This window comes from Leuciscus leuciscus (genome assembly GCF_965113295.1).
Source record: "Leuciscus leuciscus genome assembly, chromosome: 12".
NCBI lineage: Eukaryota > Metazoa > Chordata > Actinopteri > Cypriniformes > Leuciscidae > Leuciscus > Leuciscus leuciscus.
In genome coordinates this window covers 10,197,008-10,220,177 of record NC_138736.1, presented here as the reverse complement: position 1 = coordinate 10,220,177, position 23,170 = coordinate 10,197,008, and the positions used below count along the sequence as shown (strand labels likewise).

At 36.5% G+C, this 23,170-nt stretch overlaps 1 protein-coding gene across 1 annotated transcript; it reads left to right on the top strand.

Annotated features, from left to right (window-relative positions):
- The first annotated feature begins 9 nt into the window (after positions 1-9).
- fam91a1 (family with sequence similarity 91 member A1) lies at positions 10-21,853 on the top strand. The gene is made up of 24 exons (XM_082187055.1): positions 10-270; positions 1,467-1,551; positions 1,716-1,867; positions 3,654-3,711; positions 5,055-5,122; positions 5,344-5,457; positions 5,604-5,694; positions 6,549-6,611; positions 6,826-6,932; positions 7,042-7,080; positions 8,510-8,622; positions 9,569-9,678; positions 9,841-9,950; positions 10,912-10,998; positions 11,301-11,430; positions 12,164-12,312; positions 12,727-12,861; positions 13,118-13,231; positions 13,335-13,407; positions 13,639-13,776; positions 14,092-14,199; positions 14,371-14,494; positions 19,739-19,808; positions 20,327-21,853. The coding sequence occupies exons 1-24, from the start codon at positions 199-201 to the stop codon at positions 20,510-20,512; spliced, it is 2,496 nt and encodes an 831-aa protein (XP_082043181.1). The 5' UTR covers positions 10-198; the 3' UTR covers positions 20,513-21,853.
- Positions 21,854-23,170: the final 1,317 nt, after the last annotated feature.

Genomic DNA, 23,170 nt, shown 5'->3' with positions numbered 1-23,170 from the left:
CGTGACGAAGGCTCGCTTAGAAATACAACAAGGAAGTAGACGTTCACTGTCAAGGCTAAAATAACATTTATAAAGGAGACATTTAATAGTCCAACGGTGACCTATAATTGAATAAGTTCCGGGAGGGTATAGTCATCTCGGACTTACCCGAAAGCCCGTAAGTATCTGTTTGAATAACCGTGGAGCTCGATTCCAGCAATGAACACGGACGTTGAATTTCACATCAGGCAGAATTACCCGTGGAACAAACTGCCAGCAAATGTCAAACAGGTACAGTAACACACAGCACACATGTCTTTATCACACACATACATTTGTCATCACTGCTGTTCTACCTGCGTAATAATTCACAGCATCAGCACGGATATTCTGCCATTCATCTCATTCATTCATCTGTAAATACACACACACACACACACACACACACACACACACACACACACACACACACACACACACACACACACACACACACACACACACACACACACACACACACACACACACACACACACACACACACACTTCATCATCATCATCGTCGTCATCATCGTCGTCGTCGTGACTGCCATCAGATTCCTCTGCATGACACTAGTCCATGTGTAAGATCAAGAGATGTTGGAAGGCTAATTATAGAAAGTTGAATTAAGGTTTTTTGTGTTAAAGACAGTTGAAATTGCCATTTTGTTCCAATAATTAATTTTACATTGCCAGTAAATGAATTATTGCATAAGATGTGTGCATGTCAACTTTGTATCATATGTTTCTTTAAAATTCCTTCGGAGACAGTGATGCATGAGTTATTTTGAAACGATCCATGTTAAAGTTCACAATATATGAATAAAATAATGTTTATTTAAAAAAATATATATATATACAAAATGTATTTATGTATTATGATCCATAATTCTAATTTATATTGTAGTGGACATAATATATATACATTTTATAATATTTGTTTATTTATTTTTTGTTTGTTTATTTATTAGTATTTATTGAATTATTTATTGAGTAGTTCATTAATTTATCGATTGATTGATTGATTGATTTATCAAAATGATATATTTTGAGAGTCATCCACTGTCCACTGCAATATAAACTAATACAGAATAATTATGGGTATGGAAATTGGAAACCTTGCATCAGAGGGTTGAAAAGGAAACAAAATGAGACATTTGTTGACATACAGTAGGAATATTGGGTTATACAGTAAATGTTTATAATGTTTGTAAATGTGGCTTTTGAAATACTTGGTAAAATGTTGAAATTGATTTTTCATGTGGCAATTGATTTTTCTTTCACATTCAATTCATATTCACACAGTCAAATTCACATTCTCATAAATAGTGTTAAACATTGTGTTTACAGACCATGCACTGTGTTACTGAATCTGTTGGGATTAAATGTTTTCGCACTTTCTCTCATACCTGCTTTGCCTTTTAATTGTGATCTTGCTTAATTCATAGAGTCTTGGAAACTCGCAGCGTGAATATGACAAGCAGGTTCTTCTGTACAGTATCCGAAACCAGCTACGCTTCCGCAATAACCTAGGTAAGTGTTAGATCAACTATTGCTTTTCTCTTCCATAACTCCTTAACTGGACAGGATTCCATAACTCCATTATTACATTGAAATAATGACCTGAAGGAGTGACCGAATCATTGCCCTGATTTAGTGTCCCACAACACTTGTCAAAAACCTCTTCTTTTTTACAGTCAGGCATGTGAAGAAGGATGAACGCAAGTATTACGAAGAGCTGTTGAAGTACAGCCGAGAGCATCTGATGCTTTACCCCTACCACCTGTCTGACATCATGGTCAAGGGTCTGCGGGTCACCCCCTTCTCCTACTACATCAGCATTATGGAGGTTTGCTCTTAAACTCTTAAAGTCTTGAACTGTTTTGAAAGCGCTTATTTATTTAAAAAAAAGTGTAAATTTTTTTTTTGTAATTGTTTGTAAAGAGAGTATAAACAATAATGGGGAGAATAAGGGAGAAACTGCAAATGATGCTTAACTCAGACCTGCACTGCCCACCTAAGCACCACAGCTCAATGTGTGTAGGCCACATCTAAGAATTAATTTAATTTTCTCAAACAGCCCTTCCAAATTATTTGGTCTACAGTTACCACTGATGCTGTGAAAACTGTTGCGACATATGTTAGACATGGGCTGTCATCCAAGCGTTGTGTTCTACTGATCTAGTATGCAATTGTTTTTCTTCCTCTAATGATAGAGAAGTATTAACTGTTTACCATTTTATTGTTGCTCTTGTTAATGATCATTACAGTATAAGTTCTGCATTCTGACAATGCTCCAGAGTCCAGACATGTAATTTGGTTAGACGGGTAGTTTTTTTGTCTGAGCTTATAAAGATTACTGTAGATGACTCATGCAGTGTGTCAGCTTACCATATTTAATTGTATAAAACAACAGTGTCTGCTTTCTATCTCTTGTGACTTAATCAAATTCATTTACCATCAGTAAGTTTTAGCCCTAGTTCGTTTTTAAATATATGCTCTGATGTTCTGAGAGCATCAAGGGAAAGTTCACTCTCATTATTTACTCACTTTCACGTCATTTCAAACCTGTATGACATTCTTTCTTCTGTGAAACGCAAAAGGAAAGGTTTTAATGCTGCCCTTTTCCATGCAATAAAAGCGTCAGGGTTATGTTTGGTTTGTCTGTGTTTGAGGGGCCATATACACGACACCATTTTCAACTAAAAATGTACAACTTTTAATGCGCTTTGGCCATTTATTTACACGACAACAGCGTTTTGGCGGCCTGAAAACACGTTTTCAAAATCTTCACATTTCGAAATTACTAAATTTCGAAAACGATACCGTTATCATCTCCATGTAAACTACAAAATCACGAGATTGTGAAAACGATGGCGTCATGTGCATGCATATCATGTGTTCAGTCTATGTGCGTGCAATGTTTCTTTACAAAGTGACATCGCCAACTTCTGGCCCAGTATGCATATTACAGTGTTTTTAGTCGGTTTTGTGGATCTGTGTGAACAAGAATCGTTCTGACAATATTGTCGTCTGTACACGGAAAACACAAAGGAAAAACCTTTCTGTTTTTAGTACATCATTGTCATGTAAACTTACCCTTAGTTTTGGTATTTGCTTGCATGCCTTTCGGATTTCCTTGTTAGTTGCCTTGGTTACTGATTTTAGTTACGCACCTGTTTGTAGTTGAGTTCTACATATTTACTCCTCTGTATCCTCTTGTCATTATAAAGAGGTTGTTCTGTTTGAATCAAGTGTTTAAATTTACCTGATTATTTTGTTATTTTTGTATTTTTTCATTAAACACCTTACTGCTGCTATTAGATCCTTTATTTTTCATTCTCTGCGTCAACCCAGTGTGACAGAAAGTGGATGTTAACCAGGCTGTATTTTAAATCATCTGAAGCTCTAAGATAGCTTTGTGTGACGAAAATTATCCATAGTCATCATTCATCATTCAAAAGAGCAGCTTAGACATTCTGCTGTAATCACTTCCTTTTGATTTCCATGGAAGAAAGAAGGTCATATGGGTTTTGAAAGGCATAAGGAAGAGTATGACGACAGAATCATAACTCTTGATTTGAAACTTCATTTCAGTTGAATAATACACCCCAATCTCTTTCCTCTTCATTCAGGACATCATGAACTGTGAGAAGAGTTATGATTCCCTGCCCAACTTCACTGCTGCTGACTGTAAGTTGTTTTCTCTCTGTCTGAACTGGGAATCATTATTTGTTACTGTTGCTGACTGTTCATGCACAATAACGAGGCCACAAACCACTAGAGACGACTGAACATTGCCCACTCAGAATGAAGTGGCACTTCAAAATGAGTTATTCTGACTAAAATGAAAGTACAGTAAATATTTTAATCAGTATGTTTTGCTATTGCTTTGAAAGTAATTAATTTAGCAATGCCGTCTTTACGCTACAAAGTTGCCATATATATACTACAAAGGTTACAGGTACGTTTGCTGTTTGTAAAACATCTTGTGAAAACATCAGATTCTAATAAATGAAATAAAATTATGCAGTTGAATCAGTTCAAGCTAAAAATAAAAAAATAAAAAAAAACGAGTCCGGAAATTGATTCAGTCAGCAATCAATGTAATTTCTGAAGGTATTTGTTTTTTTTATTATTATTATAAATATCATATATCACGGAAGACCCATTAAATTGAACGTTAAATGTAGTTTAGAAGCACAGTATGCCTAGTATTCAACAAGCACTGAATTTATAGCACTGAAATCAATAGTTTTGCAGGTTCAAGTGTAAAATACTGTGTAAATAGACATAGACATAAAATGTGACTTTGAGGAAAGACTTTGGACTGGTATTTTCTATAGCTTGCTGGATTATGCATTTATGAATATGAGTTTTGAAATCGCCACGAAGGAGCAATATAATAGTCTACAAGCACCCGACAATAATACAAACCATCACATACTACATTATTTTGTGGAAAAAGAAGGCATGGAATTTTTTTAGTATTTTACGAAACTCTTACATTTAGCCATATGTCTTCTCATTATTCACATGAAAGACACATGCTGGCGTATCCTATGGGAATTGAAGTCATCCCTTTTATGTGAATTGCAGAAACAGATTAAAGTGAATTGTGTAGAAGGCATTACAGTGTAACCACTCATACATACTGTACATATGCACTCCAAAGCATCTGGGTACAACATCAATGGCATAATAGCACGACATTAAACCATGTTATGAAACAAACAATTGTATTTGAAACAATAATTGTCCACCATAGCTGGTTAGGCTGTGCATGCTCAGAGATCTCAGAGAACATGGTCTTTAGGTTGGGTAGACAGAAGGCAGCCAGAAGGCTATCCATGGGTCTCTCGCTCTAATCTCTTAGTCTGAAGTGATGCTGCTCTCCTGCCCTTCACAGCTCACTCCACAGCCTTTGGCATCACGCCTGGCATGTCTCGGTCAGGCCTGGCCTTCTCTAATGATACACAGTATTTGAAAATTAGCATCCAGTAGCATATTAATTGATCTAACTGTTGTCCTTTCAGGTCTGAGGCTACTTGGGATTGGCAGGAACCAGTACATTGACCTAATGAACCAATGCAGGTCTTCCAAAGTAAGTCGTTATTGGTTTTACACTGTAGATCAATTAGGATCTTTTGGTTAATTTCCAAGCTCTTCTGGGATTTCAACATGATGTTCATTAGATGATTCTCAAATCTGGATGGTTTCATGGGTCCCTTTGAAGATGAAAGACATAAATCCATAGAGAGCAGTGCTTTGTACACACAGTGATAACCTCACACTGTTGCCTAAGCAGCATCTGTCTGTGGCTAGAAATTCTTCCGGAGGAAAACGGCTCGGGATCTCCTGCCAGCAAAACCTGTGGAGATCACAGTAGAGCCCTGGTGGGTGGTACAGACCGGATACATCACAGAGGATGACATGAGGGTAAGACGGATTAATTCAACGATGTTTCTTCAGTCTTATTAGGCTATTTAGGATATTAGGCTTTTGGAAGTGGAAAAAAGAAAGAATATTAAGAAATGGAATGGCTGAGTGAAATACCTGTGGCCTTTTGTGCTGGATGATTCCAGATCTGCTCTGTGGCGGAGAAGTCTGCCATTGATAAGCTGATAGATTCTGGACCACAGCTGGCTGGATCAATGGAGTACAACGTGGTTCTGAGTGAGTGTCACTGAGAGAGTTTCAGTCTTCTAGGAGGCCAGCTTAAATGAAAAACCACTTATAATAATATACTGATTAAGCCAGGATATGATCTATGTGTGAATTCAAGTCACTGTACTGATTAATCTAGATGTTTTACCATTAATGGTATAATGCAATCAATGTAGTGATGATGACTTTGATTGTCATCCTTTTTCAGTACTGCAGATGTTGAAACTTGCTGAATAGGTAGCACTGGTGACAGAGCCATAAAAAAATAAAAAAATAAAAATTAATTGCAAATAATAGTTGTGACCAATAAATGCAATCACCATGTATTTTGACCCATAAAATCACATATTTGGCTGTAAAGCATTGATAAAGTTGGGACACAGATAAAAAGGTAAAAATTTGAACAACTCTTAATATATAGTTTTTATATAGGCCTAATTTTTATACACTTCAAACATTTTGACAGTGAATTTATGAAATGAGACTATATAACGGCCAGATAAAAAATGAAAAGTAAATGATATTATGCCACTCTATTATTTGAATAAGATAATAATAAAAATAGTAACAACAACAACAACATCATAATATTTACTGAATATTTAACATTTGAGCAAAATGACCATAGTTACTACATTAACGTCTGGTCTGTACTGGACTGTGCCGAGGATTGGTTTCCATGCCAGCAGATAATGGCAGCACACAAACAAAACAGGAGGGACGTAACAGTACGACCTCTAACAAAAATGTAGTCGCACATGCAGAAAAAGTGGTTTCAAAATGCCACAGTTTAGTCACAGCTCTTATAAATGGTGCATTCAGTACAAGAAAATTCCTACCTATTCATTTTCTTATTTTTTCAGGTTTGTACAACCGGGGATATATATATCTTGATGTGCCCATATCAGACGACAGCTGTATTTCAGGTATGCACTGCAGTTTATCAAATAGGCTTTATTTAGAAGCTATCTGGTGAGTTTGTATGAAACCCAAAGTCTGTTTGTTTTGTATGACCCTTTTGAAAGTATTTTGCTTACCCATGCCGAGTTTCGCTTAGATTATACGCAATAGAGGATGGGAGAATCATTGATTAAAAAATGGATGATGGCTCACCCACACAACCTTGGTTCTCATTTTCAGTGCCTCCGCTTGAGGGGTTTGTCATGAACAGAGTCCAGGGAGATTATTTCGAAACGCTTCTCTACAAAATCTTCGTTTCCATCGACGAGCAGACTAACGTGTCTGAGGTACATATTCAGTTTTCACTTTGCAGTGCTCTTGAAATGCTGTCTCTTTTCTTCAGTGATTCTGATTGTCTTTGAGCCCCTCATACCACTTTTCTATTTGTCATTTCAGCTGGCTAATGTACTGGAGATTGACTTGGGCCTGGTGAAGGTACGTGTCTTGCAGGGATGAAAATGGAAAGGCCATTTACATGGAGTGTTTGATATGAAATTATGCTTTTATAGCTGACTGGGAGGGCGGTGAATCCAGGATGCACCAGTGCTGGAATTACCGCCACTGCAAAAAAAATGAAAGTTTTTTTTATTTTTTTATCCTTTGCCCTTTTGATGGGTTATGAAATGATTCCTTCTTTGAATGTATGATGCAGACTGAGGAGAATGAAGATTGGACCATTGTGTTCACACATTTCCTTTGTAGCTGTTTAGCCCCATTTCAGTATCTGGCAGAGTGGAAAACAAGCTTATTCATAAGATCCGTCATGAAAAACCATCACTCTTTATTAGAAAAACCAACACTGACGTGACTCAAAGGACACGATCTTTACCAATGAATTTATTTTTACGCAGGATAGGTAGTATTCATTTTCATTATCTCGTTGACATTTTGCCAAAGATAAATAGAATGAAACGTTTCCTGCAGTCATCCTATTAGAGAAAACCTATTCATTTAGTAAATGATGATGAAATAGAGCATGTTTGAATAGACCCATTGCCGTCAGTGTTTACGTGGCAGACATGGTCCCTTTTGATAGGGATGTGCCTGAAGACAAATACCTAAGTTGGCAAAGCTTGACTATTGGACCTCATCTATGAAACATGAGCAAATTATTTTTTGGTGTAAACCTAAAACCAGTCAATGCAACAATTTATGTAAGAATGATTTAATGGACATTATTAATTAATGATTTACACACAGTTTCATTCCTTTCATGATTTGTGAAGAAAATAAAATATTCAAAAATATCAGTGTAGAGTGAGAATTCTAATCAATTCAGCTAAAAATAGAGTGCAGTGATATTCAAATTATCATCATAATCTATAGCACAATGAAGGCATATAATATCAGGCTGTATGGAGCCCAAATCCTGACCTACTTTCTCCAGCACCATTCAATCTTTCTCAGAGCCAACAGTGTTATCTTCATATGTGACAGTACCGCAATTTTCTTTTCTGTTCCACTTCACCTGGAACCATTCTGAGTTGTGCTTATGGCCATGTAGAGAATAACCTTTGGAAAAATAAGGGAATATGTATTCATAACCTTAGCTCGGTTGGCCTAGCTGCAAAATGAGTTGGATGCAACAGATTTTTATGTTTCTTGTTGTCCGGTGAAAAGGGCAGATGGAAATTGTGTTTTTGGCAGAATGCTGCTGTGATAATGTTTATTATTATAAAGCTGTTTCCGATGTTGCTATGGATTATTCATGAAGATGTGTGGATGCTGTCCAAACATAATTCAGAGACTGGACGACTTGCCCATAAAGTTATGGTGTTAACATGCAAATATAGTTGCCAATAATCATCATTGGTTTGTGTATGAATGCTTAGTGAATATTGGACTTTTCTCTGTTGTCTTCCAGAATGCAGTGTCCATGTATTGTCGCCTGGGGTTTGCCATCAAAAAGGGTCAGGTGATCAGCCCGGACCAGCTGCACCTCTCATGGAAGAGTGCCCCTTCGGTCAATAAACTCAAGTATGAGAAGACATTCCTGACACTGATGAATAGGCTATTAGTGCTGGCTCATGTCTGAGAAAAAAAAGAAAAAAAACTGTTGTGGGAACCTCAAGCTCAGCCAGATAGACCATTCAGACATGCAGAGACTCTATCTGAATGGTTGGTGTTAGTGCCATTGCTGGTGGGCCATTATGATTGGTGGGCTACACAGCTGGCCATTTCTTTTGATAAAAAAGGGCAATAGTGCTGGGTAAATATCCATTTTCTGATTTAGTCCTTCCAATGAATAAAAATGAGTGAAATAAATAGATTCTTAGAATCTATTTATTATAGAATCCGAAGATTGGTCTTTTAAAATATGCATTTTTAGAGTTGATGCATGAACATTTCTGCCTAAAATAATTTGTCCAGATTTCGCTGGGTTGCTGGCTGAACTACTTGACACAGACGCATACTCTACCCTCTATTCATCATTTTATTTATGTATTTATAATATAATTTATTTATTTATTCATTCGTCTATTTTTATTTATTCATAATCAGATTCTATTCGTAATGCTATTTTTTTTCTAGTGATGTTGATCTAATTTGTTTAATAATAAATACAAATAATTTAATATAAAAAAAAAATCTATGAAAATATAATGTTATATAATACCTTTAATAATTATTTTAGTTGATAATGCAATAATATGAAAAAGTATGAAATACTTAACAATAATGCAGTTATTGTGTTATATGTACAATACAATAATGCTGTTATATATATCAATAAGACATTGTAATTTAAATATTTCCAAAATTTACACATAACAAATTGAAATCAGAATTGAATTGAGAGCTTGTGATTCAGAGTCAAATCGAATCGGGAATTTTTTTTGTTGGCTGCAATTGCTGTATGTGTGAATGTCCTGTAAAAGGCTTATTGTGTTTTAACATGAGATTGTTTGTCTGAACTTGACAGGGGCACTATGGACCCTCAGAAGATGCTGCTGTCATGGGAGGGTGGCAGTCCAGTGATGGAGGCAGGTTCCTCAGCCACTGACACAGACACCACCAGCCTAGAGGACCAGGGTGAGAGCACAACTGCATTCATTAAATCATAAACAGCTTTCCACTCATCCGTTAAACACTAACTCACTCTACTGCAGTTTACTGTTAAACATTAGTCTGGCTCCAATCAGTACATAAATCATTATAATGTGGATGAAATGACTGATTTTCCCAACCCTCTAGACACAGCAAGTGTGAGCAGTCTAAGTATTCCAGCGGCCCCGACTAAGAGGATCGCCTTCCTGTTTGACTCCACCCTCACCGCCTTCCTCATGATGGGCAATCTCTCCCCTGTTAGTGTCTCACTCACAGATTTTTGTATTTCTGTTTTACAGTTGACAGATTTATTGTGTATTTTTAAGGTGCTTGATATCATTTATTGCAGATTGCATGCCTGGTTTCATAATTAAATGCAACTGACAAGGTTTGTACCAATGCTAAAATTATGACCGATATAGTTAGCCATAATTAGGTTTTGTATGATAACCGCTAAATGGATGATATAATTTTTTGCAAATTAGGAATAAAACAATCAATTGTTTTAAATGATTCAAGTAAATGTAGGCATCACAACATTATAATGCACAGTGTGTAAAATGGATAAAGTTTACATTTAACAGTGTTAATGATTAACTTTAAGTGAACGTTAGGTTACAGCAAAGGTCATCAAAATGTAAAAATATGGGAAAGGAGGCAATATCGACTATCGAATGTCAAATTTAAAAAAAACTCTAATATCGGCTGTTATCTGATCTTGTACTGATCATATAATTGTTTTCTATGGTATTTTGACACAGATTCATCTGTCACTTGATAAAAGCAGCCAAATTAGGCAGATGCCAGTATGAATTGTGTCATGCCTTTTATTCTTTAAAAAAACATAAACAAAACTACTCAAGTTAAAGAAAAACAACCAGAATACGTTAAATATGAGTTCACTTGCAACAAGGACAAAACACGATTTGTGCCCTCCACAATGTGTTTAGTGTGGTGAATTATTGCCTGCCGAGAGCATGAAACCATCGAAATTCAATTTTACACTAAACAATTTTAGTACAGTGTTATGTCACCGCTTGAACTCAGTGTAAAAGCTGGACCCTGAAGCTAAACCAGTTGAGAACCACTGATTTAGTTAACTTAGAGGAGGATTCATACTCAAAGATTTTCCAAAATTGTCTAAATTTAACTATTATCAAAGATGTTTTGTATATCATCTATAAATACCGGGATGTCATGTGGTTCTTTTCATCTCAGAACTTGAAGAGCCACGCCGTGACGATGTTTGAGGTGGGGAAATTGTCCGATGAGACCTTGGACAGTTTTCTCATGGAATTGGAGAAGGTAATACCCTTATTATAGGACACAAAATAGGCTGAGGGACTCACAGTGGACAGACAATCTCCGTCTCTGTGCTTGTATTGAAATAGAAAGGGGCCACCGCCAGGAGCTGATTATACAACACACAGACTCGCATTTTTCACTTTGGCACTGCTCTCACATCTCTTGCACACACAAAAGCATAAAGGCTATTGCATTTCTCCCTTTAAATCTCTTTTCTTGTTTGCACACGTTCTCACACTCACACACATATAATGACTGTCTTTGTGTTGCTGAGGTTGATAAGGATGCTTTCATGTTATAAGGTGGAGAGCACCGCTGAAGGAGAGGCTCAGAGATATTTTGACCATGCGCTGACCCTCAGGAACACAATACTTTTTCTGCGCTACAACAAAGATCTCACGCCTGATCAGGGCCCTGATTTACCAAATATAGGTATGTGTCAGTATCTGAGGGCTTGAATGTGCAAAACCTGGGTGATAAATCAAATATTTATGCATTAAATCGTCACTTGACAAAAATGTATTCATTTTCACAAATCAGGCCTACATTGTTCAAGAATTCATTCATCTTTACTGATGCATTTTTAAGAATACAATGAATGATTGAATGAATGAATGAATAAAAAATTATACAACATATATATACAGCACAAAAATATTGGTATGCATAAAAATATATTGTTTAATTATTACAGATAAATAAAAATTATTAAACATTATTCTTCCTTTTGTTTATTTAGTTCAAATCAATGTGTGAAATATACCTTAATTCTGCATTTTGCTCCTTTTTTAAGTTCTTGCATTAACATTTAAATCATTTTTAAGTATTTTCAGGGCAAATGCAAATATCTGTATATCAAATATAGTATACATATTGAGTACGCCAAATGTAATGTTTAAATGACAAAAATATATGTATATTTCTAAACCTTGGTCTGTACGTTTTTTCAAACATTAGCAAATATTTTATTAAAATTCTAATGAGACATTGTATTAATTGCATGTTGTTTTATTCCCTTTGGTAATCATTATCAATGTCCTTATTTAAACTGTATCACTGTTTGATCTTTATTGAATAAAATTTTCTTTTAATTATGGAATGGTACAAGTCCATGCATGTTCACACGTTCCGGTTGGCACTAATACATGTTTGTGTTTCTCATCAGGCCTGCCTCTGGACCTCCTCCGCTGTGAAAGCCTGCTGGGATTGGACCCTGCCACCTGCAGCCGTGTTTTGAACAAGAACTACAAACTACTAGTTTCCATGGCGCCACTCAGCAACGAGATCCGGCCAATCAGCAGCTGCACGCCTCAGGTAGTCCCGACTCACCCAGGAGACTGTAGTCAGACCCGTAGAGAGGGATGTGCGATCACTGGGACTCACAAGTCTTTGTGTGTGCTCAGTGAGCAGTCAGATCCCTGTCCTCTTGAGAGTATGATTCAAGCTAAATAGGTCTTTCTTTGCCTCTGGGTTTCTTTACAAAAGTTGCACATTGTATAAAACTACCCACTGACTACATCTCTGTATTTCCATAATGTTCTTTGCTGTTTAGATGTCTTTCATTTTGAACAGCACAAATAAGGTCAGCATTTGGCCTGGGGATAAGTTTCAGTGTGCGGTTTAGAATAACTTCACTTCGCATTACATGTTTTGTCACTAGGTGCTGTTGGTTTTAAGTTAGGCTTGTATGTTAGAGTATCTTTATATTGTCTGGTCCGTTTCTTTCAGCACATCGGTCCAGCCATTCCTGAGGTCAGCTCCATCTGGTTCAAGCTGTATCTGTATTCTGTCACTGGTCAAGGCCCTCCTTCACTGCTGCTGTCCAAGGGCTCCAGGCTCCGGAAGCTGCCAGATATCTTCCAGGTCAGTCTCAGCATTAAAAATTTTCTTTTACTTGATTGTGCTTTCCAGTTTAACACAATTCTTATTGCATCAGTATTCCTTTTAAATATTTAAATGCATTTATTTTAATATTTTAATGCATTTGAAATAAATCTCTTTATTTAATCTCTTATGCACACCAAGACTTCATTTATTTGATGCATTTCATTGCATAAAAAATCACGTACATCTTTTAAAGTGAAATAACGCTTACATTTTAATTTGGCATGTTACTCAGGCCTACGATCGACTGCTTATTACATCATGGGGTCATGACCCCGGGGTAGTCCCATCATCCAACGTGCTAACAATGTTGAATGACGCCCTGACCCACTCTGCTGTGCTCATTCAGGTAATACAGGGAGACCCTAAACAACTAAGAGTTACATATTCATATACCTGCTATATAAATATTCTCGTATTCAAGTTATACCAAAATGTATCACTCTGTTCAGGGACATGGAATGCACGGACATGGTGAGACTGTCTATGTCCCCTTCCCATTTGATGAGGAAGACCTTAAAGCAGGTAAAATCTCTGTTATCTATACATACAGTGGCCCGAAATAGTATTTGGACATAAAAATGTCTGAATGTCATTAGTTAAACCTAAAAAAAGTGATTATATTTTGTGTTAAATTTTTTTTGGGTAACTAAAAATTTGTCTTTGTGCCTCATTTTAGCACTCTGAATAGCCGAGCCATGTTTTTGTGTTGCCTCTGATTGTGTTGGCCGCTCTGATTTGTGTTGCCTCTCCCAGAGTTCTCGTATTCCAATATGTGTGCGCACAAAGCCCTTAAGATCTTGCGGGACAAAGTGGATCTGGAGCACCAGTGTGGCTACATCACCATGCTCAACCACAACAACAGACATCGCAGACGACCCAGTGACGCCGACGGTGGGGCTAAGAGCTTCTTCTGAATCCACACTGTCCATTTAACCAATCTGTGAAAGGCCTGATAAGGACAGCACCCTACGCTGATCATTAGCCACTCCAGGCTGTATCGATAACTGCTGCAATTAGAGTAGAATGAGAACAACAACCAGTTCAAGCTTTCACCAGTGTGTTTTATTAGAGCAGGTCTCTAATTCAATGAATGTTTTAATTGCAGTCCACATGTTTGATTGCATCACTAATCAGAGTGAAACTTGAACGCTACGCCTTCAGGGTCTCAAAGAAACATGAGATTCACTCTCTTTACTTTCCTCACAGGAGACCCTGATCTTAGCGGAGTGCTTGAAACCAACGGGAGCAATGAATCTTTCGAGCTGGTTACAGAGGAGAATAACGGAGATGGCAGCAAGAAACAGGCAACAGAAGGTAGGTGTTCTTTGACTGATAGTCAGAACCGCAGATTTATATATATTTTTTGAGAAAACATGCGGAATGGATTTGAACATGCCAGAATGTGTTAAACTGAGCTGAGAGTACTAGTGTGGAATGTTAATCAATACGAGGCGCTCAGAAAATCATGTTTGCTCTCTCTCCCAGGGACGTCCAGTGAGGATGAATGGGTTCCTCTGGAGCTTTGCTTTGGGATGCCTCTTTTTAGCTCTGAGCTAAACCGCAAAGTGTGTCAGAGGATCGTCTCCCACAAACTCTGCAGCAAAGACAGGTGACAACCTGAACAAATGTCGTTTTTTTACTGTGCATAAAGGTTTTAAAAATACTGTGGTTGCATGTCTACAAATATTTTTGGCTAAGCACATATGAATCCAGCCCATTTACTTTCCCTTTAACCATTTTCTTTTGTCTGTACACTATCCATATCGGTAAAAGTAGCACTATACTATATACAGGGTTCGTACGGTCATGAAAAACCTGGAAAAGTCATGGAATTTTAAAATGGCAATTTCCAGGCCTGGAAAAGTTTTGGAAAATGAATAAACTCAGAAAGTTTTGGAAAAGTCATGGAAATTTGTTTTTCAAAATATCCGTGTACTTGAATTTGTTTAATTAATAATATTGGTGAAACAAATTGCAATACTTTTTTCGTTAGGGTGATCAGTCGAATCACGTGACTCACTTGCGGCGGAGTTTGATTGTAGGCCTCCAGAAAACTAGATGGGCCAAAAGAAATGGGTTCCCCTTCATGTCCGTTTCAGCGCTTTTCTGCGGCACTGAGGACAGCGACTAGTAGCCATACCTGTGTGGCTCTTGTGTCGCTGTCCTCAGCTCAGTGCTTCAAATGAAAATAAGCTGCTTTGCGTTTTCATATTAGCTATAGGCTAGCTACCGTCTGTATGCGCCTTTCCATTACAGATTTGAGCAAAACTTTTTTTTTCTTCTAAATATCGATAAATAACTATTGCAAAAGGACGGCGTTTCCATTAACCGATGTTAAGCAACTAAAACTTTTTTTTTTTTTTTTGCGATCAGTCATTCCAAAAATCATGGCAACGGAGGACGTTAGTAGGTTTATATCTCAGCCACCGCCCTACAAATTATTATTATTAATGGAAGGAGACGTGTCTTATCCAAGCATTAATGTCAGGGAAAGACCCTTATGCGAACGGCACATATATAGGCTAAGTTTCTTCATGTTTCTCCCTTGATTGTGGCATTTCTTTGAGAGTAGGCTATCCCTGTAATTATTGTTTCTTTTATGAATTTAATAAAGAACCCTGGCTGTCATGTATTCTTTCTGTCCAAAAGGTCCGTGTTCTTTTGTGTCCACTCGTTTTTCCTTTAACCCCCAAATGAAAAACGATAAATTAAGGGTTGTTGTAAATAGGCTTTTTTTAAAACGCAAAGTTGAACACCAACATTTGAATTTGAACTGTAGGCGACACCAAATGCTGCGCGAAAAAGAAAAAATATTGACGAATTTTCAGATTTTTGTTTATGACTTTTTGCCTCTTTGTTAAACATTTAAAATATATACAAATTAATATGGATGATTTTTTCTTTAAAAGTTTGCATTTATGAGGAAAAAACAATGTTACGTGACCGTTCTCCATTACGGTAATGAGTGCTCTGAAAGCGGCACTAAAAGACTTTCAAACTCACACAGAGACCTCAAACAGAAAGCACAAAGCCTTCTTCAAAAAAAATTCGTTTTGTATTAATTGTATCTTGATTTTAAAATATGTTTCATTAACCAATTGCTTAATAAATAAAAAGTAAATAGCAGAAAATAGATAATAACGACACAGTGGCGCCGGAGTGAACAGGAGCTTAAGCTATCATCCATGAACCGAAACTCAGCGTAAAAGGTAGCCTACTCGCCTCATAGACCTAAACAAAAACTGAAATAGGCCTATATCTATTATCTACAGAAATCTCTACTTTTAAACAGAACCATTCAAAACAAAATAAAACGATGTAGCCTAATCCGTATGAAATGTGCATTTCTCTCCGGCGTGTTCACTACTAAGATCACGAGTCAGTCAACTTCGTCTTTGCAGTCGACACAGAAAACACTTGTTTATTAATAAACAATTAAAATTGAGAGAGAGAGAGAATATATGATTAGTTTGACTCATTTTGAGGACTTATAATGATCTGTTAAGATAGAACGTTCACCGAATCCTGATTAGTCGAGAGGATTTATCCGTTTAGGCTAAAATTAGGGTCGGCGCTTCTCGGTTTGGAAAGAAACTGCATCTTGCAGTGGCCTACATTTTAAACAAGGAAATATAGCGATTTGGCATGAAACGTTGATGGAGCAGTGAATAGGGACAATCTCGTTTTTTTTCCGTTTTTTTTAATGGCGTTTATCGCGTTTTGGAAAAGAGCTCTTCAAGCACATTTTTATGGAAGCTTATTTCCGCCACAGAATAAAACATTTTAAAAGATAATTGCGACTTTTTATCTCACAATTGCGAGTTTACATCTCGCAATTCTGACTTTATTTCTCAGAATTGCGAGATATAAAGTCAGAATTGTATCTTATAAAGTCAGAATTGTGAGATATAAAGTCAGAATTGCGTGTTATAAAGTCAGAATTGCGAGATATAAAGTCAGATTTGCGTGAAATAAAGTCGCAATTGCGTGTTATAAAGTCAGAATTGCGTCTTATAAAGTCAGAATTCTGACTTTTTTTCTCGCAATTGCGACTTTATATCACGCAATTCTGACTTTATATCTCGCAATTCTGACTTTATATCACGCAATTCTGACTTTATAACACGCAATTCTGACTTTATATCTCGCAATTCTGACTTTATATCTCGCAATTCTGACTTTATAACACGCAATTCTGACTTTATATCTCGCAATTCTGACTTTATAACACGCAATTCTGACTTTATATCTCGCAATTCTGACTTTATAACACGCAATTCTGATTTTATATCTCGCAATTCTGACTTTATAACACGCAATTGGGAGATATAAAGTCGCAATTGCGTGTTTTAAATTCAGAATTGTGAGATATAAACTATTCTGAGGTAAAAAAATAAATTAAAAAACCCGTCTTTTTCCCCCTTTAGAATTGAGTTTATATCTCACAATTCTGAGAAAAGATGTCAGAATTGCGAGATATAAACTCGCAATTATGTGTTATAAAGTCAGAATTGCGTGATATAAAGTCGCAATTGCGAGAAAAAAGTCAGAATTCTGACTATATCTCGCAATTCTGACTTTATAACACACAATTCTGACTTTATAACACGCAATTGCGACTTTATTTCACGCAATTCTGACTTTATATCTCGCAATTCTGACTTTCTTTTCTCAGATGTAAACTCACAATTGTGAGATAAAAAGTCGCAATTATCTTTTAAAATGTTTTGTTCTGTGGCGGAAACAAGCTTCCATACATTTTTCATCAGCTACTAACGTTACCCACCTATGGAAGCTTGTTTCCGCCACTGAATAATAAATAAATAATAATAATTGCGACTTTTTATCTCACAATTCGGACTTTTTTCTCAGAATTGCGAGATATGAAGTCAGAATTGTGAGAAATAAAGTCGCAATTCTGAGAAATAAAGTCGCAATTGCGAGATATAAAGTCGCAATTCTGAGAAATAAAGTCGCAATTGCGAGATATAAAGTCACAATTGCGAGATATAAAGTCACAATTGCGAGATATAAAGTCGCAATTGCGGGATATAAAGTCACAATTCTGAGAAATAAAGTCGTAATTGCGAGATATAAAGTCGCAATTCTGAGAAATAAAGTCGCAATTGGGAGATATAAAGTCAGAATTGCATGATATAAAGTCGCAATTGCGTGTTATAAAGTCAGAATTGTGAGATATAAACTATTCTGTGGTAAAAAAAAAAAAGGGTTAGGGTTTTTTCCCTTAGAATTGGACTTTATATCTCACAATTGTGAGTTTATATCTCGCAATTCTGAGAAATAAAGTCGCAATTATTATTATTTATTTATTATTCAGTGGCGGAAACAAGCTTCCATACCCGCCCGCAAGGAGTTCATTATCCTATGGATTTACGTTAATAAATGTCTAAGGAGTTGTCAGGGTTTGACATTATTTGTGTTACTGTGCCAGCATATTTGAATAAATATTTATTTTGTATTAAAACATTGCTTGTTCATTTATTTTATTCAAGATATGGGGTGGTAAATTTGAACATGGATTTTTATTCTTATTTTACATGTATACACAGACATTTTATGGAACATTATGTCATGAATATTTACCTTTAAGTCATGGAAAAGTCATGGAAAAGTCATGGAAAAGTCATGGAAATTTAATGGTAAAAATGTGTACGAACCCTGTATATATATATTAACATTAAGCTGATTCAGACTGCACTTGAACGCACAACAACACACACAATTATGCCAAAATGCCAGTTTTGCCGAGTATCCTATCCTAGTTAAATGAAGTCTTAAATGTATGCAAAGAGTTGTGAGAAAATAGGATGTGCGTCTAAACCGCTTCATATGCGTCAGGTAACAGCATCCTATTAAACCTGCTGCTGTGATGTCTGTCATTAATGTTAATCAAAGAACAAAAGACAGAGAAAATCACTCAGTGCTTGACAGGGCAAGCTTGAAATTGAGCCCTGATATATTGAAGGGCAGGTAAATGGGGCATTTATTATAATGGGTTATGTAAAGATTGTTTTAAGTTCACTTAAATGTAAAAGTTGTTACATTTATAGCTTTCAATTATACGGTTGAGAAAAAAATCTATTTCATAGAGACATCCGTAGCGGTATTGGTGGTTGGTGATGCCTTCTTTCATGAAAAGTTTCAAATATTTAAAATATAAGCTACTGTCTACTGTTGTTTCTACCTTAATTTGGAGATTAAATGTGAAATTATTACAATATAAAAATATATCAAAAACTTTAATATTAGGTTGCATTAATTGCAAATTAATTACAGAAAGACGTATTCCGTAAAATTATTACGGCATTGACAGCACTAAAATATGTTATATTTTTGTACAGTGATCTAATTGATCTGTTATTATTAAATAATAATTAAGTAATTACCTTCTCATTCATGTTTGTACAAATGAATGTTTGTTGGGCTTTGATTATAATTAAAGATGCAAAGTCTGAAATGTTATAAATAAACTTGGTATTTTGGAATGCCAATTCAATAAAAAAAAAATCACCTATGCCATGTTTCATTATCACTGCTACCATTTTTCGATTATCGTCCCAACTACACTGACAGGTAACACTAAAAATAGGTGGTGTGAGAAATCACACCTGTTCTCTGTGACAGCCTGCGACTGACCTGTGCTTTTTAATCAGAAACAGTGTCTGCTTGCATTATGACATATTGAATAAATGCATTAACAATGTTAAGAAAAATTAAGCTTATTTAAGCAGTGTTAAGCATATTTAATCATGTTAGTTTTGACAGCTTTAATTGCAACCGATATGGTCAAATTGGACTAAAGAATAATGAACATACTCTGTTTCTTTTGCAGTCTTCAAGAGTTACTACATTCCAGTCGAAAACTGGCATTAAAGGTTCTCAGTTTTGTTCATTCATTCCAGGTAAATATTCACTGATTTATTTTATTTTATTGTTCCTAATATAATGTGGATGTAGTTCATAGTAGCAGTGCTAATGTCTTATTTCAAAGATTTCATTCAGCTGTATTACGCTGTCATGGAAAACCTGGAAGTATCATGGAGTTTAATGAAATCAGGAACTTCAAAAGTAATGGAAATTTCTATGCATATAATTTTTTCTAGTTAGCCTGTGAAAAATCCAGCATGTTTTGTATGCTGGGATCAGCATGCTACACCAGCTCTGTTTTGCTTGTCCACCAGCACCATACCAGCACTAACCGGCATAAACCAGCCTGGACCAACATGAAATTCATGATGCTTTATGCTGGATTTTTTTAGCAGGGTATGCTCTGCTGTAAAGTATTTCATCAGCTAGAAATTGCTCTTTGGGAGTGCAATCTCTATAAAAATGGGAAAGAAGTGTGAGACTCCAGGTGTTTTTTCACAGTCAGATGTTTTTTGTATGTGGTGAGTTGACCATTTTTCACCGTCCCTCACAGGATGGAAAACAGCCTGCGGACCCTGACAGTGGGGTCTCGGGTCCCCTGTGTCAGCCCCCGGCAGAGTCTGGTGTCCCCCTCCCTGCGATCAACCTGTTCTTCAAGGACGGCGAGCTGAGGGAATGGAGCGGCCGAGCGCCTCCCTCCCTACACCTCTCTGCCCCACAGAGAGATCAGCCCACATAAAATACCACTCTCAAAATAACCCTGATCAGATCCACACCATACTCCACTCACTTATGTCATGAGTTACCATGTTACCTGTGGCACTCAATCACACACAGCCATCAAGTGCTGCCGCCACCCGTCACATCTGGATGCGAGCGTCCAGAGTAACTCAAAAATCCCAACGGTTTCAATCAAACATCCCATTCACCCAACGATTACAAAATAGAAAAGCTATTTACAAATGATCCTATATTGACCTTTTAATGTGTATATAGACTTTGCTTGGAAAACGTAGGACCAATCCTGGGGTTGGATAAAGTCACCCTACTCGTATTGTCATGTTTTGTGACCTGATGCATGATATCACTGCACAAAATCTCAAAAACTACTTGACTGAGGGTTTGAAAACATGAAGTTGAGGTTTACTTTTTGCACAAAGCCTGTGGATGACATTCAGGTATAATCGATTTGGTTTTTATTTTCTTTGTAATTCAAGACCTTTGTTGGTACTTGATGACAGTCTATTTGGTTGTTGAGTCGTATTCCAGCTGGAAAACCTGTCTCTCAATTCTGCTTAGCAGAGGAGCATTTCTGCTTCACTGAGACCAAAGACCAACTTGTTTTATGTTGATTTTTACCATTATTTTACTTTCTTGCTGCCTTATTTGCGTTGTACAGACTGCTTTATCACCAAATTCATTTTTTTTTCCCCACTTGGCCAGTTTGAACACGTTCAATTTGTTTTAGTCTAGCTCAGGCACACAAAACTGCAATTAGTGACAACAAGGTTATCGAATATCAAATCAGTACCTAGATGTGTTGAATATCAGTATAGGTTTAGAGTTTGTTGTGCGAATAATATGCAGTAATACAGCATTGAAATCCCCCTCAGTGGCCTGACCTTTTCCCTCATGCCTTTACTTAGGGTGCTGCCAGTGTTTCCCCAAACAAACCTTATAGTGGTGTATGATGAAGACCGATAAAGAGATCTTGATGCTGCATGATGAGTGTGTAGAGTCGTTGTGTGTATTGTGCGCCGTTCTCTCCTCATCTCTTTATTTCCCCTGTCCATTCCTTCCTGCATCTATGAGATCCAAAACAACACCGGCCCCGTGCCTGACCCTGTCACAGTGTTAGGGAAAAGAATAACCAATAGTTTTATAAAGTCCATAAAAAGCATTTTAGGAACTCTCTGTTGTAGTGTACTTGATGGGACTGTGTACATGCTCTTGTAATTAAATGGGTACAGAAGTTACATTTCCCCTCTCACGTCATCCCATTCTCCAAAATATATGTCATAACAAATGAATATGTAAAAAGTATATGAAAGTACTAATAAATATGTTACAAAAACACCAATTACAAGTGTTAGCATGCGGTTTTTCAATTCGAAAGCTGTTTTCTTCAGGTTGTTGATGGCTCAGCTACAGGCAGGCCGGCTCCCCGGTGACTGTAATTACTATAGCAACACAAATTCGGGGTGTCACCAGGGGGCAGTGAGGCCCTGAATTGGGGCATGTCATCATAGGAATAGCACAGGGAGGGAAAAGCATCTGATGATGCCTGTCAACAATTTGTGTTGAGCTGTTCTGTATTTTCCAGTGGTTTTACTTTTTGTCATTAATTTTTATAATTAATCTTCTTGTAGCTTAATAATTGAAATTGGTTTTATCTGGAGACTTGCTCTTTAAAACTAGGTCAGTAACTGAAGTCAGAAACTTTCAATAAGAAATGTGTGTATGGGAGGAAATTTGACACAGCGGGCGGTTACTCCATTTTTATTGTAGATGTTCTTGCAACCTATTAAACTTTTACACAGAGAAATACAGACTTGTATAAAAGGAATATAACCATAATCTTCAGCCTTTCTTTCTTTTTTTCTTTCTTTTATACCCCTTCATATTTTTAAGCAGTGCTTTAAAAAACAAAACTGGCACTATCCACATTAATAACTATGTCGATGTAATTTGTCACTTATTTGGATACATTTATTTACAGTTTAAAAGACTTGTGAGGCTCACTATAAAAATCATAGACATCATTATTTGTGAACAGGGGTGTTTGTAGACTTTCATCAGTAGCAAAAGCCCCATTAAAATGTGTCCCAATATTATACTCTTGTAATAATGTTATGGATATAAATTGCCACAGTCATTCACAACCTGTACACGCAATAAAGAGATGCTAAGGTGCGTTCACACCAAGGACGACAACTATAATATAACTACTATACTGATAACTATAACTACTATAATGATAACTGTTTTCACATCCACACCAAGACAATGACGCTCCGTTTATTATAAGCACTGTTTATGTTGTCTATGTTTTGAATGTGCAAGCTCAGTTGGATTCTGACTGGCTGTCAATGGTTTTATTGTTCATCAGCTGGAAAAAAATCTGCAGTTATGTTGTCTGTTGCTTTGCTGCCCTCACATGTCATCAGAAATGATATTTTCCCCACTACTGAAGTTGTGATTACAAGCTGTTGATGGAAAGAATAGGAATCATAGAGCACAACATGGTTTAGTCTTGCCTATTTCTTGGGGAAATCTTATTAAAGTCAAACTGTTTTGAAGAAATTTAATTTTGAACAAAATGTAGTCACATTATTCTATCAGATTCTTGAATTTCGGTCAAATACATGCTATTTTCTATTTTTTATGAAATTGTGTT

Bases quoted from the DNA above. Each gene is read 5' to 3' on its own strand.
- fam91a1 (XM_082187055.1), top strand. From the start codon at position 199: ATGAACACGGACGTTGAATTTCACATCAGGCAGAATTACCCGTGGAAC. The intron at 1,868-3,653 runs GTTTGCTCTTAA...CTCTTCATTCAG, and splicing joins ACTACATCAGCATTATGGAG to GACATCATGAACTGTGAGAA. The intron at 13,777-14,091 runs GTGGGGCTAAGA...CTTTCCTCACAG, and splicing joins ACGACCCAGTGACGCCGACG to GAGACCCTGATCTTAGCGGA.